The sequence below is a fragment of the Acyrthosiphon pisum genome, chromosome A1, assembly GCF_005508785.2.
Source record: "Acyrthosiphon pisum isolate AL4f chromosome A1, pea_aphid_22Mar2018_4r6ur, whole genome shotgun sequence".
NCBI classification, from domain to species: Eukaryota; Metazoa; Arthropoda; class Insecta; order Hemiptera; family Aphididae; genus Acyrthosiphon; species Acyrthosiphon pisum.
The window spans coordinates 53,415,439-53,429,211 of NC_042494.1; the positions used below are offsets into that span (position 1 = coordinate 53,415,439).

The window sequence follows — 13,773 nt, forward strand, 5'->3', positions numbered from 1 at the left end:
GGGATTTTCTGAAAAAACCCATCCGAAAAAAATAAAAATTGGAATTTTTTTCCATGTATTTTTTCCGTGCGTTTTTTGTTTTTCTCTTATCGCGTTATCACTTATCTCTATACTGGCCCCCGCCAAAACTATATGATAATAATATAAGATATAAACATTCAGAACTTTTCCCGATTGTTAATTTTTATTGACGTTACTACGTTAGTGGCATTATTAAGTTTTTTGTTTTGTTGTTAGATTTTTATTTGTTACTAAAATTGTACCTACCTTATTAATTAAAATAATTATTTAGTTTTTTTCAAATCAATTTAATATTTTAATTAGAAAAATAAATAATACCTATAAGGTAATTTTTTCTGAAAATTAACACAAGTTAAAAAAAATAAAAAAAAAATAAGAGTGAACTTCTATTTTATCCAGAAAAGTAACCCGGGTTTTATGGGTTTTTCAAAAAAATTAGTGGGTTTAACCCAGAAAAGCAGCCCGGGTTTTTTATGGGTTTTCAAAATATCAAGAGGGTTTAACCCAGAAAAGCAGCCCGGGTTTTTTCGGGGTGGGCTTTTTCGTGCCAACCCTGTCTTAAAGTATTGCTGATTTTTTATAATATCTATGATGTAAATATAATTATTAAATTTATATAATTTTAGTGTGAACAAATGCCATCGTCAAATGGCCGAAATAGCCGTAAATGCAGTTATAGCCGTAGCAGATTTGGATAAACGTGATGTCAATTTTGAGTTGATCAAAGTCCAAGGAAAAGAAGGAGGAAGATTAGAAGACACAATGTTAGTTAAAGGAGTTGTAGTTGATAAAGACTTTTCACATCCTCAAATGCCAAAAGTAAGTACATATTATTACACAATATTTAATTTTTATTGTGAATGTTATACTTTCCATATTTTTAGGAACTGAGAAATGTTCATCTTGCCATCCTCACCTGTCCGTTTGAACCACCTAAGCCAAAGACCAAGCATAAGTTGGATGTAGCTTCAGTTGAAGACTATAGAGCACTAAGGCAATACGAACAAGATACATTTAATGATATGGTTAAAAAGGTGAAAGATGCTGGCGCTACATTAGCAATTTGTCAATGGGGTTTTGATGATGAAGCTAATCATTTGTTATTGAAACACGAATTACCTGCTGTACGTTGGGTTGGTGGACCTGAGATTGAAGTAAGTAATATTTAAATAAAGGTATTTAATATTTTAACATATAGAAAGTTAATATGTAAAGAATTGTTACTTTCAAATATAAGAACCAATACTAGTATATATTTTCAAACTTATTACAGTTAATTGCAATTGCAACTGGAGGTAGAATCATTCCTCGTTTTGAAGAAGTTTCTAAAGAAAAACTGGGTTATGCTGGTAAAGTTAGTGAACTTTCTTTTGGTACCACTAAAGATAAAATGTTGGTGATTGAAGAATGCAAGAATTCACGTGCTGTCACTATATTTATACGTGGTGGAAATAAAATGGTTGGTTAATTTAATATACATATTGCCAATGTGAATTATGATTTATGACTAAAATCATTCTGTGTTAATCTAGATCATTGAAGAAGCCAAACGCAGTATTCATGATGCTTTATGTGTTGTTCGAAACTTGGTGCAAGATAACCGTATAGTTTATGGTGGTGGTGCGGCTGAAATTTCATGTGGTATCGCTGTTTCTACAGAAGCAGACAAAATTTCTTCTATTGAGCAATATGCATACAGAGCATTTGCAGATGCTTTAGAAAGCGTTCCATTAGCTTTAGCTGAGAACAGTGGATTGTCACCAATTGATACGTTAACTCAAGTTAGAGCCAGACAAATCAAAGAAAATAACCCAGCTCTTGGTATAGATTGTATGCTTGTTGGAACTAATGGTAAATTATTTTGTTTATTTGTTATATTTATTTTTTATACTTTGTTCATAAAAATCATTTATTTTTGTCTAGACATGAAAGAACAAAATGTTATCGAGACTCTTCACAGCAAGAAACAACAGATTATTTTAGCTGCACAGCTAGTTAAAATGATTTTGAAAATAGATGACGTCAGAGTTCCGGGAGAAAATTTTGATTAGATTTAATATCTTTAAAACACTATACTGATGATCAGCGCTTACTTGTTTTCCTAAAACCAGTCCTTTTTTTATGTTCTAAATTTACATTAATAATAATTGTGTAAGTTAAGTTATACATTTTTTCTATTAATAAAATACACTACTAATCAATTAAAATTGGACGTATATTTAACTTCAAACTATAATTCTAACAAGATTACAATATTCGCCACATGAACTATTTTTTTTATTGAAGCACACAAAATGGCACTTTTCGTTCTTTCATGTCGTACTCATCATTGCTGTTATTCATGCCATCAGCAGACATGCCTGTGCCCCCCAACACACCGGGAGGGCACACTGTTTGTCATCTCATTGCTAGAGTTGATACCATTGGGGGTCGTACCGGCTTATTATCCAGTATACGCTCCAATTCAGCCATTACATTTGAGTTGAGTTTTGGTAACAACTAAAACAGAAAATAAAACAAAATGGTTAGTGTACGTGTTAAAACATTAAATTACATTAGATTATTATAATATTTTTTATTAATTATTATTATTGCAATAACATTTTAAAATAAATACATTTTTTAATATAATACATATATTTTGTAAATCCATTATTTTTACCTGTAGTCCGTGCAAAGCATGATAAAACTGGTGTGTAGTTGCTGCTCCTAGTAAGAGACACTGAACACTTTCGTTTTTTAATGTCCACGCTATACACAGTTGAACTAAGCTACAGCCTAGACGGTCTGCTATTAATGAAATTGAAAACAATATTTCCTTAGTATTTCTTGCTGTTAATGGTTCGTTGTTCTGAAATATAAAAAAAAAAATGTATTTATGTGTTTAGTACTATGGTCTATAAGTTAAAATATGTAATTATAGTACTGTCTGTACCTCTTTACTGGGAGGTTTTCGATCGTCTTGGTTCCAACTGATACTGGAAGCTTTTGTCTGAAACGCATAAGGCATCTAATTTGTATACCTTCAACTATTTATGTATGACTTATGCAATTACTTAACTCACCCTATTAGACGATCGGCTTCTGAGCGAGTCTTTGAAGGACGGCAATAATCCCATGGCTAATGGCGACCAAGCCATTAAACCCACACCTAAATTTTTGTTTGTATAAAATATTAAAATCAAATGTATTCATTCAATGGGGTGATATGTTACTGACCGATTTTATTGTACAGTTCAGGCATATAAATCTCAACTTTTTCCCTGCACAACATATGGTATTCGGATTGTTCTAAGATAGGTGTAGAGCAATTCAATTGTCTGCAAGCAGTGTACATTTCCGTGACATCGATCGGTGACCATTTAGCTGTGCCCCAATACATTATTAGCCCTTCCGATACGAGAAAATCCATGGCTCTAACTACTTCTGCAAATATATTGGTATGCATTGTATAAGCTGTCATCATAAACCATTGATTAAATATGCAGTATACCGTATACCTATAAAATATTTAGTCAATGGTATTGTATTTTATTATGTCAGTAGGTAGTCAGTATACGAGTTCGGATAACTTGTTGCGGCCTGCTGGCTGCTGTACATATTTTTTTTCTAATTTTTCGTATTCACGTCATAATTAACACAACGAAATCTGGTATATATAGTATAGTAGTGGTTGAAAATATAAAAATGTAGTTTAGAATTAATTTGAATATTTGATTAATACAGCGTACACTAATTTACAGATCTGAGATAGCTAATAATATTTGTGTATATCAGTTCATCATATCATAATTTATAATATAATAATATGTCACTATAGTCTATGCTATACTCTATAACTATACGATTGTCATGATAACCATAATATATTGATATACCATGTACATATTACATGTACGTAAATAATATAATATGTTTATTCAGCTCAGAATTATGAATGTGACTATGTTAGAGCAATGCCTAGAAATATACTATTCCCCCATACTTCCTATACTTTCTAATCTAGAGATGTTCCCGGCATTTTCTCGATATCATATTTAAGACGGCCCTTACCCAGACCCGTAGTATTACTAAATTTTTACCCGCGGCCCTTACTCGGTATATCCGATTAGTATTAACAGTTTTACTCGGTGGGTACCCGGTTTAGAATTAACAATTTTACTCGGCACTCGGTTTATAACAAATTATCTACCCGAAACATCTCTATACAACCTACGCATTATACAATTGCAGCAATTAACAAACCTTATAACAAATTTATAACAAACCTTCGAGCGGACACATTGGATCGGCTTTTTGTATCAGAACTATGTCTATATAGTCGAGTTCAAGCCTAGCGACGGACGATCGAACCGATTCGATGATATGTTTACGTGACAACCCTCGTTCTTCAGATCTGTTGGATAGAAAAAAATGAAAAAAAAAATATTAGTAACTATATGCGGTACCACATAACATATAGGTATCGTATATAAATTTTTAATATATCTATTATGATTAATTAAGGGCTCGTATTACAATAGTCGATCTCCGGTTAAACCGCGGAATTCGGCCCGTAAAATCAGTGGGTTAAGAGCGTAATCGAAGTGTAATATTGTAATACGGGCCGTCGAGCCTTAAGAGTTCTAACTTCCACAACACGATGGCCGATGGCTTATAAATCCAGTGGAGGGTCATTTTTTAAATGGCATCAGACGTCAGCGTCGCGTGACTTCTTGTATTGTCAGGTTCCCAGTATATAATTCACAAACATTTTAAAATCTAGAAGTGTTAGTGGTGTTACACATGCCAAACTTTTACAATTTTTTGCTTAATTTTAATATGATTTAGCTTTAATATAAATCTATATATATAATATTATATTATAAGGAGGGAAGATTGCTATGTTAATGTTTGTAACGAATAAACTCAAAAACTACTGGATAAATTTCAAGTAATGTAAACAATAGTATGTTCCCTGAAGAGTGGGGAAAATAGAAAAATGAGCTACACCAAACATATTATATGTTATAAGTACTTATAATACTCATCAAAATAAACCACCTAAAATATTTTTGAACAGGTGTAAAACATTTAAAAAACAACTAATCATAATATAACATTCGAAACGTACTTATGTACATACATTTATGTAAATCATTTACTTTGCCAAAATAATCATTAAATGCTTAATAATAAAAATAATGTACACATTATCTACTGGTCGTATTTAAAACATTTTTTTTCTTGATTTGTCTTCAACAAAAGTCAGTATACCTAGTAAATATTTTGATTACAAGTCATGTTCTGCAGATAATATCAAATGATTTTAAGGATTCTTATTTCTTGAGATTGACTAGTTCTAAGCTTATTTCTTATACGTGCCAGTTTTAAAAACGCTCGTTCAGAAAAACAATTTTACACAGGAATTGTTAAATATTACCGAACTGCAATTCAAATATTGGAAAAAATATTTTTTATTTTTGTTTCTTCAAACCATTCCAATATTTTATGCACATTTGAGGAATCGAATGGTGGTTTACTGAGATTTTATTCCAATATTCCCTAGATTGAACCAACTCATTTACTTAAATGTTTAATATTTAAAAATACATTTTATTTTATTTACTCTATTTCTTATGACAGTGAAATTTAGAATTCTTAATTTCTGTCTTGTGGCCTCATAACAGTGTGGGTCCTGGATCTGACCCCTTTGCCCAACCCGGGGGGGGCCCCCCCTTAATCGGGGCCTGCACATTTAAATTATAATCTGCTACAAATATATTATAATATTTAAATCTGTTGGTCATGGACTTCAATTGACTTAATATTAAGATATATGGTAGATTATATACGTACTTATAGTGCCAATGTATTTTGGTGATGACGCTGTACGACACACGTTTCCAGTTTTTCCTCTTGAGTATGGCACCAAGCTGGGTCTCAGCCTGTTCGCTGCTCTGCGGACCCTCGGTCAGATCGAACAGGTTGATGCCGGCATTGTACGCGGCCGTCACCACTGCGTCCAGCTGTTCTTCATTGATGGCCGTGTTGTATGTTGTCCATGTGGCCAGCCCGATGTTGGACACGCGCAAGCCGCTCTTTCCCAGGTTCCGGTACCGGAGCCCTGACGTCAGGCTAGGCGACTGCGCCGCGGACGACACCCGGTCAACCGACTCCTTGACCGCGGCCGCTTGCAGCTTGGCACACAGCTGTTCCGTGGTGCTGCCCAGGTCGGCCATGCAGTCCAGGCTGGCTATCGGCGCCTTGCATCTGCCAACAAGAACGAATCGTTCATTACAACATCACAATATCACATATGTATAGATACAGTGGCGTTCTCAGACATTTTCAAGGGGGGAGGGGGGTTGTGGATAATTTCTAGGAACATATGTAGAGGGGCTACCATAGCACCAAAAATGGGTGCGTATGCTCATGTATAGATAGGTTACCTATATGGCTATATTATATACCTAATATTATTTACTATTTATAGTACCTATAGGTACTGTCGCAGTGTCGCTACTGAAATATACTGACACTTCTGTGAAATATCGACACAAAACCATAAAAGTGAGTTACTACTATTATAGTAATTGATGTTGATTATAATCAACCATAATATATCTATATAATAGCAAAGAATATAAAAAAGAAACTGCGTTAAACTTTTTTTGAATAAGCTAATATAACTAAGTTAGGTACCTATACTTTAGCTGAAAAAAATTATGTTTTTATTTTTGGGTCCGAGTTAATAAATGTTGACTCAAAAAATAGTCCAAAATAGAATACAATAGTTACAAGAATAAAAAAATTATTTCTATACATTAATAGCTAAATTAAAAAATATAATACATACCTGCTCGTAAAACGTATAATTGGTTGGAGTGGGGGGGGGATAGTTTAGTGGGCTAAGACTTACCTAAATCTTTATCAAGCTTCATCATACTATTCCATTGTATTACCTGCCTAGTCAACCAGATGTACTTAAACAATATATACAAAGGTATAGAGATCGTTATAACTTATATTAATTGTAAATAATATATCTATATAGCCATATAGGTATATACTGCATTACTGCAATAAATGTGCTCAGATACTTGGAAACACAATTGGAATATTTCGCATAGAACATTAGAACGTTTCAAAACTTACTAATAAAGAGTCTACAGTGGTCTATAATTTACTAAATGAGGATACTTGCATAATTTATGTATCTGCAGTAGTGGAATATGAATCCATAATACTGCTGCAGTAGCGTAAAACTGTTGGTGTTAGTAGTAGTGTTAGTAGTGTTAGTGGTATAGTGTTAAAAGTTTTGTCGTTTCTTTTTAAATTATACGTAGCATCTACCTACATTTTTTACAGTTTTTTCTTACACCACTACACCACACAGTTTAAATGAAAAACTAATATACGGATATCCAACTGCAGTATTAATACATCTATAGAGCTAGCTTAGCCAGCGCAGTATAATAAATTATACTTTTAGTACCTATCAACTATCATGATCATCCGTGTATCATAATATAACATTACATGACACTATAGGACAGTAGACAGCAGGTACTAGGTAACACCAGCACCAATATTCCTTAATTCATTTCATATTTGTATAAAGAATATACAGTAACTGTAAATTAAATCCTATAATTAACTGTTGATTCCATTTACCTACAGGATATAATAGAAGGATCGCCGGGGTTGAACTGTTAAAGCTATGCGAAGTAGTTCCGTCACCGGTTCTCGGTTCAGAAAAAAAAAGGTTACCTATATGTAATTGTGTATGATGATTATGTAATTCTGATCATCAAATAATCGTACAGACATTGTTTAAATATTACACACAATAGTTGTGGCGAATATTTATACAAACATTATGAGCTCAGAAAACTAGAATTCAAAGTATATGTAACTAGATATTGGTTACGATTGAGCATATTATCATACATTTAAAAATGTTTAGCTATACCTTTCCGATTAAGCATAGAATATATAACTCCGACGTTGCTATACAAGGTATACAATAATAAAGAGATATGATGAATTGCAGTCCTGTAAAGTATTTAAGTAAAAGTATTTGAGTAAAAGTATTCAAATACTTTTTTGAGTATTGAATAACTTTTTAAATACTTTCAGCATGAAGTATTTTGAATGGTATTTTAAATACTTATTTTTGTATTAAATACTTTTTGGTATTGAATACTTTGGTTTTTTAATTTGAACATTTTATTTTTATTCGAAATAATTGGTTGGAAAAATATTATTGTCAACTACAATAATGGAATAATAATTTTATTTAATATTCTGTATTTCTGTGTTAGCCGAAGCCCAAAGGTTTGTGAAAACCAGATTTCCAAAAAAAAGTTATTGAATATTGAAAAACAATATTCCCTTTAAAACTATTATATAACTATTAGATTACCTACTACCTATGTGTTTATATTACGATAATTAGAAACCCACTTTAAAAACCAAAAGTATTTGAAAAGTATTCCAAATACTTTTTCAAAGTATTTGAGTAGTATTTGAAATACTTTACAATTAAAGTATTTGAGTAGTATCTTAAATACTAAAAAAATGTATTTGAGTATTTACTCAAGTACTTTTTAAAAGTATTCTTTACAGGACTGATAAATTGTAACTTCGACATTTTGTTTATGCTTAATTGTAAGAAGCGTAAATTTGTTTTTGTATTCCTATAATTTTGAATTTTGATAAGCAGACAAATTTCCTCAATCTGCACGTTTTTAAAAAGGCGTTTTATGTTCAATCGCTGGTCTTAGCCCCGTTATAATCGCTGTAAAGCAACCACATAATTTTAGTAGTATACCTGAGAACCAAAGTGCATTATTATTTATTCATTACAAATTTACAATAATACATTTTGGAGTTCTTATCAGAAATTAAAAATAATAACTCATCTTCAGAAATAATTCGATAGTGACAACTAACACAAATACATTAGGTATTTAGGTATACAATACTATTATAAATAGTATTCATAACAATGGTACAACTGTACAAGTGTGAATTGTTGAAAAGGTTCAACTACCATAGGTATACCGTATACCTACCGTTCACTTTGGTGATTGGTGAAACTTAAATATTTAATTTCTCGGATTAATGCCTTATGGCTTATATCATTGATTATTATTCAGATTTCGAAATAAAAGCAAAAAAATGAATCCGGTGGTAAATGGTATTATGTATTAGGTTTAGGTACCCAGTTAATTATAGCCACTTTTAAGTTATATTCGTGACTCATAGTTCATACGTAAAAATGTATTAGTTGTTGGTACAACTCATTCAGACGGACAGATGGTACAGTTATACATAAGGAAACAGATTTATTATCGTAATTATTCTGAAACTTTAAATAAATTGTGAATTATAATTCATACGTAAAAATCATGCGGATCAAAAGTCAAAACTTTGAGCACGCTCGAGTATGCAAATCGACAGTTATACACTTGTACTTATATGAATAGTTAAATAATTAAAATTTGTGACAATTTTCAAGTAAAACTATAGTAAATATATATGGTAGGTATGCATATATATGCACACTTAATATTACAACTAAATAGTTGTCAAAGGCATAATGAGACAGCAGTGCTATATTATGCACGCATACAATTTTAAGCAAGGACAAGGGGAAAATGGTGTGGCAGGAGGGTAACATCAGCAGCTGTAAGGGTTTTATCGATTCCCCGTCAGAGTTCTAGAGACTGCTTGACGCCTTTGCCGTGGCCGCGTGCGGAACGTGACGTACCTCTCTATATCTCTGACGTCGACCCAAAACGTTCTAATGTACCTATATAACGCCTATTATGCATATATATACGAAATAAAAACGAGTGTTTTAAAGGAAACAATATTGTATCTACTATTGGAATGCATATTTTAAATATATTGTATACACGTTTATTATAGTGTTATACGGTGTATAATTTCAAATAAATCTACTATTTTTTTTTTTAATTTGAAATTGTACAAAAATATATATTTATGGTTTACAGTGGACGGGTACGAGATCGGCAGTTGATTTCTATATAATATAGACACACCGACACCACACTCTGATATCGATAATATGCCTATATATTTGAAAACACTGCAGTCAATGAAATAATAAAACACCGAGCACGGTTTGTGCGTACCTACGTATATGTTATAATAGCTTACTTATACAGAGACGTCTGTTGCGAGTCGTCTTTGCTAGAGCTGCTGGTCCTCTGGGGACCGCCTCCGTCGTTTACGGGAAATTGAAATAACATCTCGGGCTCGCGCGCGAAGTACAAAATATTATTAGCTGCAAGATAAGACAGACAGAGAGAGACAAGATATAGAGTTGTAAAAAGAGAGAGAGAGAGAGACACAGAGAGAGAGAAAGAGAGAGATAGAGATAGATAGATAGAGAGAAACGAAAGACCGCGAACGGAATTCACATCATACGGCGAGCGGTGTGATATCGATGTGACGGCGGCGGCGGCGTCGACGGCGGCGGCAGCGGTGACCGCGACACGACGGCATAATATTATGGTATCGTCGCGCGCGCGCCCCGTACAGGTACCCGATACGCGATCGTAAACGATATTGTTATTACACAGTCGTACACCGCGGTTACGCGCGTGTTTATTAAAATATTATTAAACGACGTGTACAGTTAATGCGATACGATGCGTACGTGCGGCGATGTTCCGTCTGCTGCTACAGCATCACGCTTATTGCATTATTATTGTTGTACGTGTCGCCCGATGCGCGCGCCCGACGCCCGGAAGTCGCGGTCAACAGCTACGCGGGACCCATCGAGCATTTGCCCGCCGCTCGCACGTTTTACGCGGCACCCACGGGAGATATCGTCCGCCGTGTATCGCGCGACCCGGGCGTTTGTACGCGTACAACTGCCGTATAGTCGTGCGTCGTGGGTAGTAACAGTTACGCCACCCCAGCGGGTGGTGGGTCGTCCGCGCGCGCGCTCACGGCCCAAGTTCGGAGGGTGCCTCGCCGACTTTCGGGAATTGATCGCTCCCCCCACCCCACCCGCCCACCGTAATCAACGCCGCAGTGGCGGTATAGGATAGTCGCGAAGCGCGGCGGTCGGGCAGTCGGCGGCGGCGGTCGGACTTTAGCGACTGCCGTCGACGGTGCTATAATTATATGTATAACGTATATACGCATGGAGCGCCTCCTGTGCTCTATAATATAATATATAGTGGACTGCACGCGCTTCGTAATATTATTATTGTAATATGCAAGTACACGCCGGACCGACGGAGATGTGCAGAAATATTGGAAAGAAGGAACGAAAAATGTTCTACGTATATTTTGTTGTAATATGTATACATTATATTATGTCTATTGATATTTGTAGTTATCGAGTATTTAAGTAGGTGTGAATAGTGTTGTCGGCCAACAATATAATATTATATAAATGATGCGCGCATGAGCAGTTGTACGCGTTCGGCGGTGTATAAGCGAATGACTTGAAACGATTATAATAATAATAATAGGTATTATATACGTATCAACAAACTGTTGCGTATATATGCGATATAATATTATTATTATACAGTAATGTAATACTATAAGCATCGAAAATTGTGCCAACAAGTTCGCGTATATATTACTCCAATAATAGGCTCATTGACTGCAGCAATATACCCAAATAAGAAGCTTACGGTTATATTATAATTTATGGTCATCATTCGGTGCAATATAATATATTTAAATCGACTGCGTGTGTAGGGCAGATCGATAGCTATTTATACATATAGATAAAGATAGGTACTATATAGATACTACTGGTGCTAGATATAATATTATATTAGGTGTATAGTTTTGCATAAAGAAAAACGCGCTTACATGGATTGAACGGACCCGGACAGGCTGTCGACGTAGTGTAGCTCGGCGAGGGACTCTGACGCGGCGGCCGAGGCGGCTTGCGCCTGTATCTCCCTCTCCAGTCTTTCGGCGTTTCGCTCGGCGCGTTCGGCCCGCTGGTGGGCCCACTGCTGCTGTGTGTACAGCTCGTGCCGGGCCGCCGCCTCGGCCATTTCCTTTTTCTCCTTCTTCTCCTCGTCCGTCTGCGCGCGGCACGAGCCCGAGCCCGAACCCCAACCGAGCCAAAACTGATGGGCCAGCTTGGAAGGTTCGATCACGCCGCCGCCCGCCCGATATAATAATATTATATTATTACTATTACACCAACTATATACCGCTCGACCGGCGTATATATAGTAGCGTAGGGAATCGTATATTAATATTACCACACTCGTCCGCCACCGACTCCTTCTCCTTTTACTTCTCCTCCTACACCTCCTTCTCCAACACCGCCATCACCACCACTACCATCACAACCACTACTACCTATCTTGCCGCGTGTGGTCTACGCGTGTACGCAGAATAAAGCGTGTAGTACAACTCCGGTCGTATAATGATATACGTACCGACGAGATAGTGTCTCCTCCTCCCCGCCACGACCATTTATTATTATATATTGTTGTTGTTGTTGTTGTTGCTGTTGTTGTAGCACTATATTGTGATTGTAATATGGTATATATTACCTACATTATCATCGTTACATATTATATATTACATTATGCATTTCTATTGTGTATTATTGTGTGCAGAACGTGAATTATTTTCACACGACAACACCGTGCCCGCAGTCCACAATTATTATTGTTGTAATAATACGAGACGCGCTCGCAACGCGGTGCACCGCACCACCGCGTCGACGACGACGGACGCGTTTAATAATAGAACCGCCCGAGTCGGGCGTGTGCGCGAACGGCTATAGCATTCCAAGCATTCGGTGGTGGTGGCGGCGATGACGGACGTTAAAAGTTCACGCCGTCGCGGACACGTTGCACAGGCTGTGTACGACTGCAATTACAATTAATAATTACGCGTACGGCAGCGGCGGCGACGACGACGACGTACAAATCGGTTTGGCGGCGGCGTAAAGGTGGCGAGCGCGGTAAATCGCGACGATATATTAATGGATCGCGCCGACGGCCGTAGACTTATGTATTGTAGTTATCGTCGTCGTACGATATAATATTATTATCGCAATGTATTTTAGCGGCCACACCACTCGGCGGTAGTCGGTCGTCACTCTCTTACGGAACCGAACGAAACGAAAGGCGAACTATGAATACGAAAACGAGAAACTAGATAGGTGATAGTATAATATATTTTAGCGGTTAATTGACAATAATTATACAGAGCGGGTGTGTGAAACGAATGCAATTCGTTATGGGCAATCGACGCGTTTTAAAACTACAAAAATTCGACCGCCGCGGGTCGGGACGACGGTTAATCGCGGGGACCAACAGGCGTCGGTTCGCTAGGGGCGTATGGGGGATTTTATTTTCGTAATCCGCTCGGCGGCGGCGGCCTCTGGTTGCTCGTGTTTGGATACACACGCACACACCTACACACACGGTGAATAGGAAACGACGGCGCACGATCGTTCACGGGCCACAACACACCCCCGCCGACGACGGTCTAAATACGCTGCTCGAGCGCTTCGCGGATATCTTCCACGCGCCGCCGCCGCCGACCCGGCATAGCGTCACACGGACGGCACGCTACGGCTGCCGCCGCCATAGGTATATACAGGGTGATTTTCCGAAATTTAAAATGCTTCAATCGTCCGTTATTTGAATACAGATTTCTTAATTATTGTCTATAATTATATATTATATTGATAGAGGTACTAGAAGACTATTATAATTATAATTTATAACATAAATTATTGCC

At 36.3% G+C, this 13,773-nt stretch overlaps 2 protein-coding genes across 5 annotated transcripts in view; one reads left to right on the plus strand and one right to left on the minus strand.

The window, feature by feature from the left end:
- Cct5 (chaperonin containing TCP1, subunit 5 (epsilon)) overlaps window positions 1-2,656 on the plus strand; it is a 6,752-nt gene extending 4,096 nt beyond the window's left edge. Inside the window, exons 4-8 of the mRNA NM_001160388.1 lie at window positions 648-840; window positions 906-1,175; window positions 1,295-1,480; window positions 1,554-1,872; window positions 1,945-2,656. Coding sequence (NP_001153860.1) covers window positions 648-840; window positions 906-1,175; window positions 1,295-1,480; window positions 1,554-1,872; window positions 1,945-2,072 — 1,096 coding nt within the window. The 3' untranslated portion in view covers window positions 2,073-2,656. The remainder of the gene's footprint in view (window positions 1-647; window positions 841-905; window positions 1,176-1,294; window positions 1,481-1,553; window positions 1,873-1,944) is intronic.
- On the minus strand, window positions 2,219-13,525 carry LOC100160734 (voltage-gated potassium channel subunit beta-2). 4 transcript variants are annotated; one of them, XM_029487265.1, is made up of 8 exons: window positions 12,456-13,525; window positions 5,860-6,273; window positions 4,290-4,417; window positions 3,241-3,447; window positions 3,087-3,172; window positions 2,948-3,013; window positions 2,684-2,872; window positions 2,219-2,520 (listed from the first exon to the last, which is right to left on the minus strand). In XM_029487265.1, the coding sequence occupies exons 2-8, from the start codon at window positions 6,240-6,242 to the stop codon at window positions 2,419-2,421; spliced, it is 1,161 nt and encodes a 386-aa protein (XP_029343125.1). In that variant the 5' UTR covers window positions 6,243-6,273; window positions 12,456-13,525; the 3' UTR covers window positions 2,219-2,418. The 4 variants fall into 4 exon arrangements, with proteins under 4 accessions (XP_029343125.1, XP_029343123.1, XP_001952069.1 ...); XM_029487263.1 differs by lacking the exon at window positions 12,456-13,525 and adding an exon at window positions 11,872-12,445; XM_001952034.5 differs by lacking the exon at window positions 12,456-13,525 and adding an exon at window positions 11,872-12,443 and having other exon boundaries at window positions 2,957-3,013.
- Between the last annotated feature and the right edge of the window lie 248 nt (window positions 13,526-13,773).

Excerpts from the sequence above, each read along its gene's own strand:
- LOC100160734 (XM_029487263.1), bottom strand. The coding sequence starts at position 12,062 with ATGGCCGAGGCGGCGGCCCGGCACGAGCTGTACACACAGCAGCAGTGG. Across the intron at positions 3,448-4,289 it reads TCCAATGTGTCCGCTCGAAG|AAGTAGTTAGAGCCATGGAT; the intron begins GTTTGTTATAAA and ends ATATATTTGCAG. Across the intron at positions 2,521-2,683 it reads ATGCTTTGCACGGACTACAG|TTGTTACCAAAACTCAACTC; the intron begins GTAAAAATAATG and ends TTTCTGTTTTAG.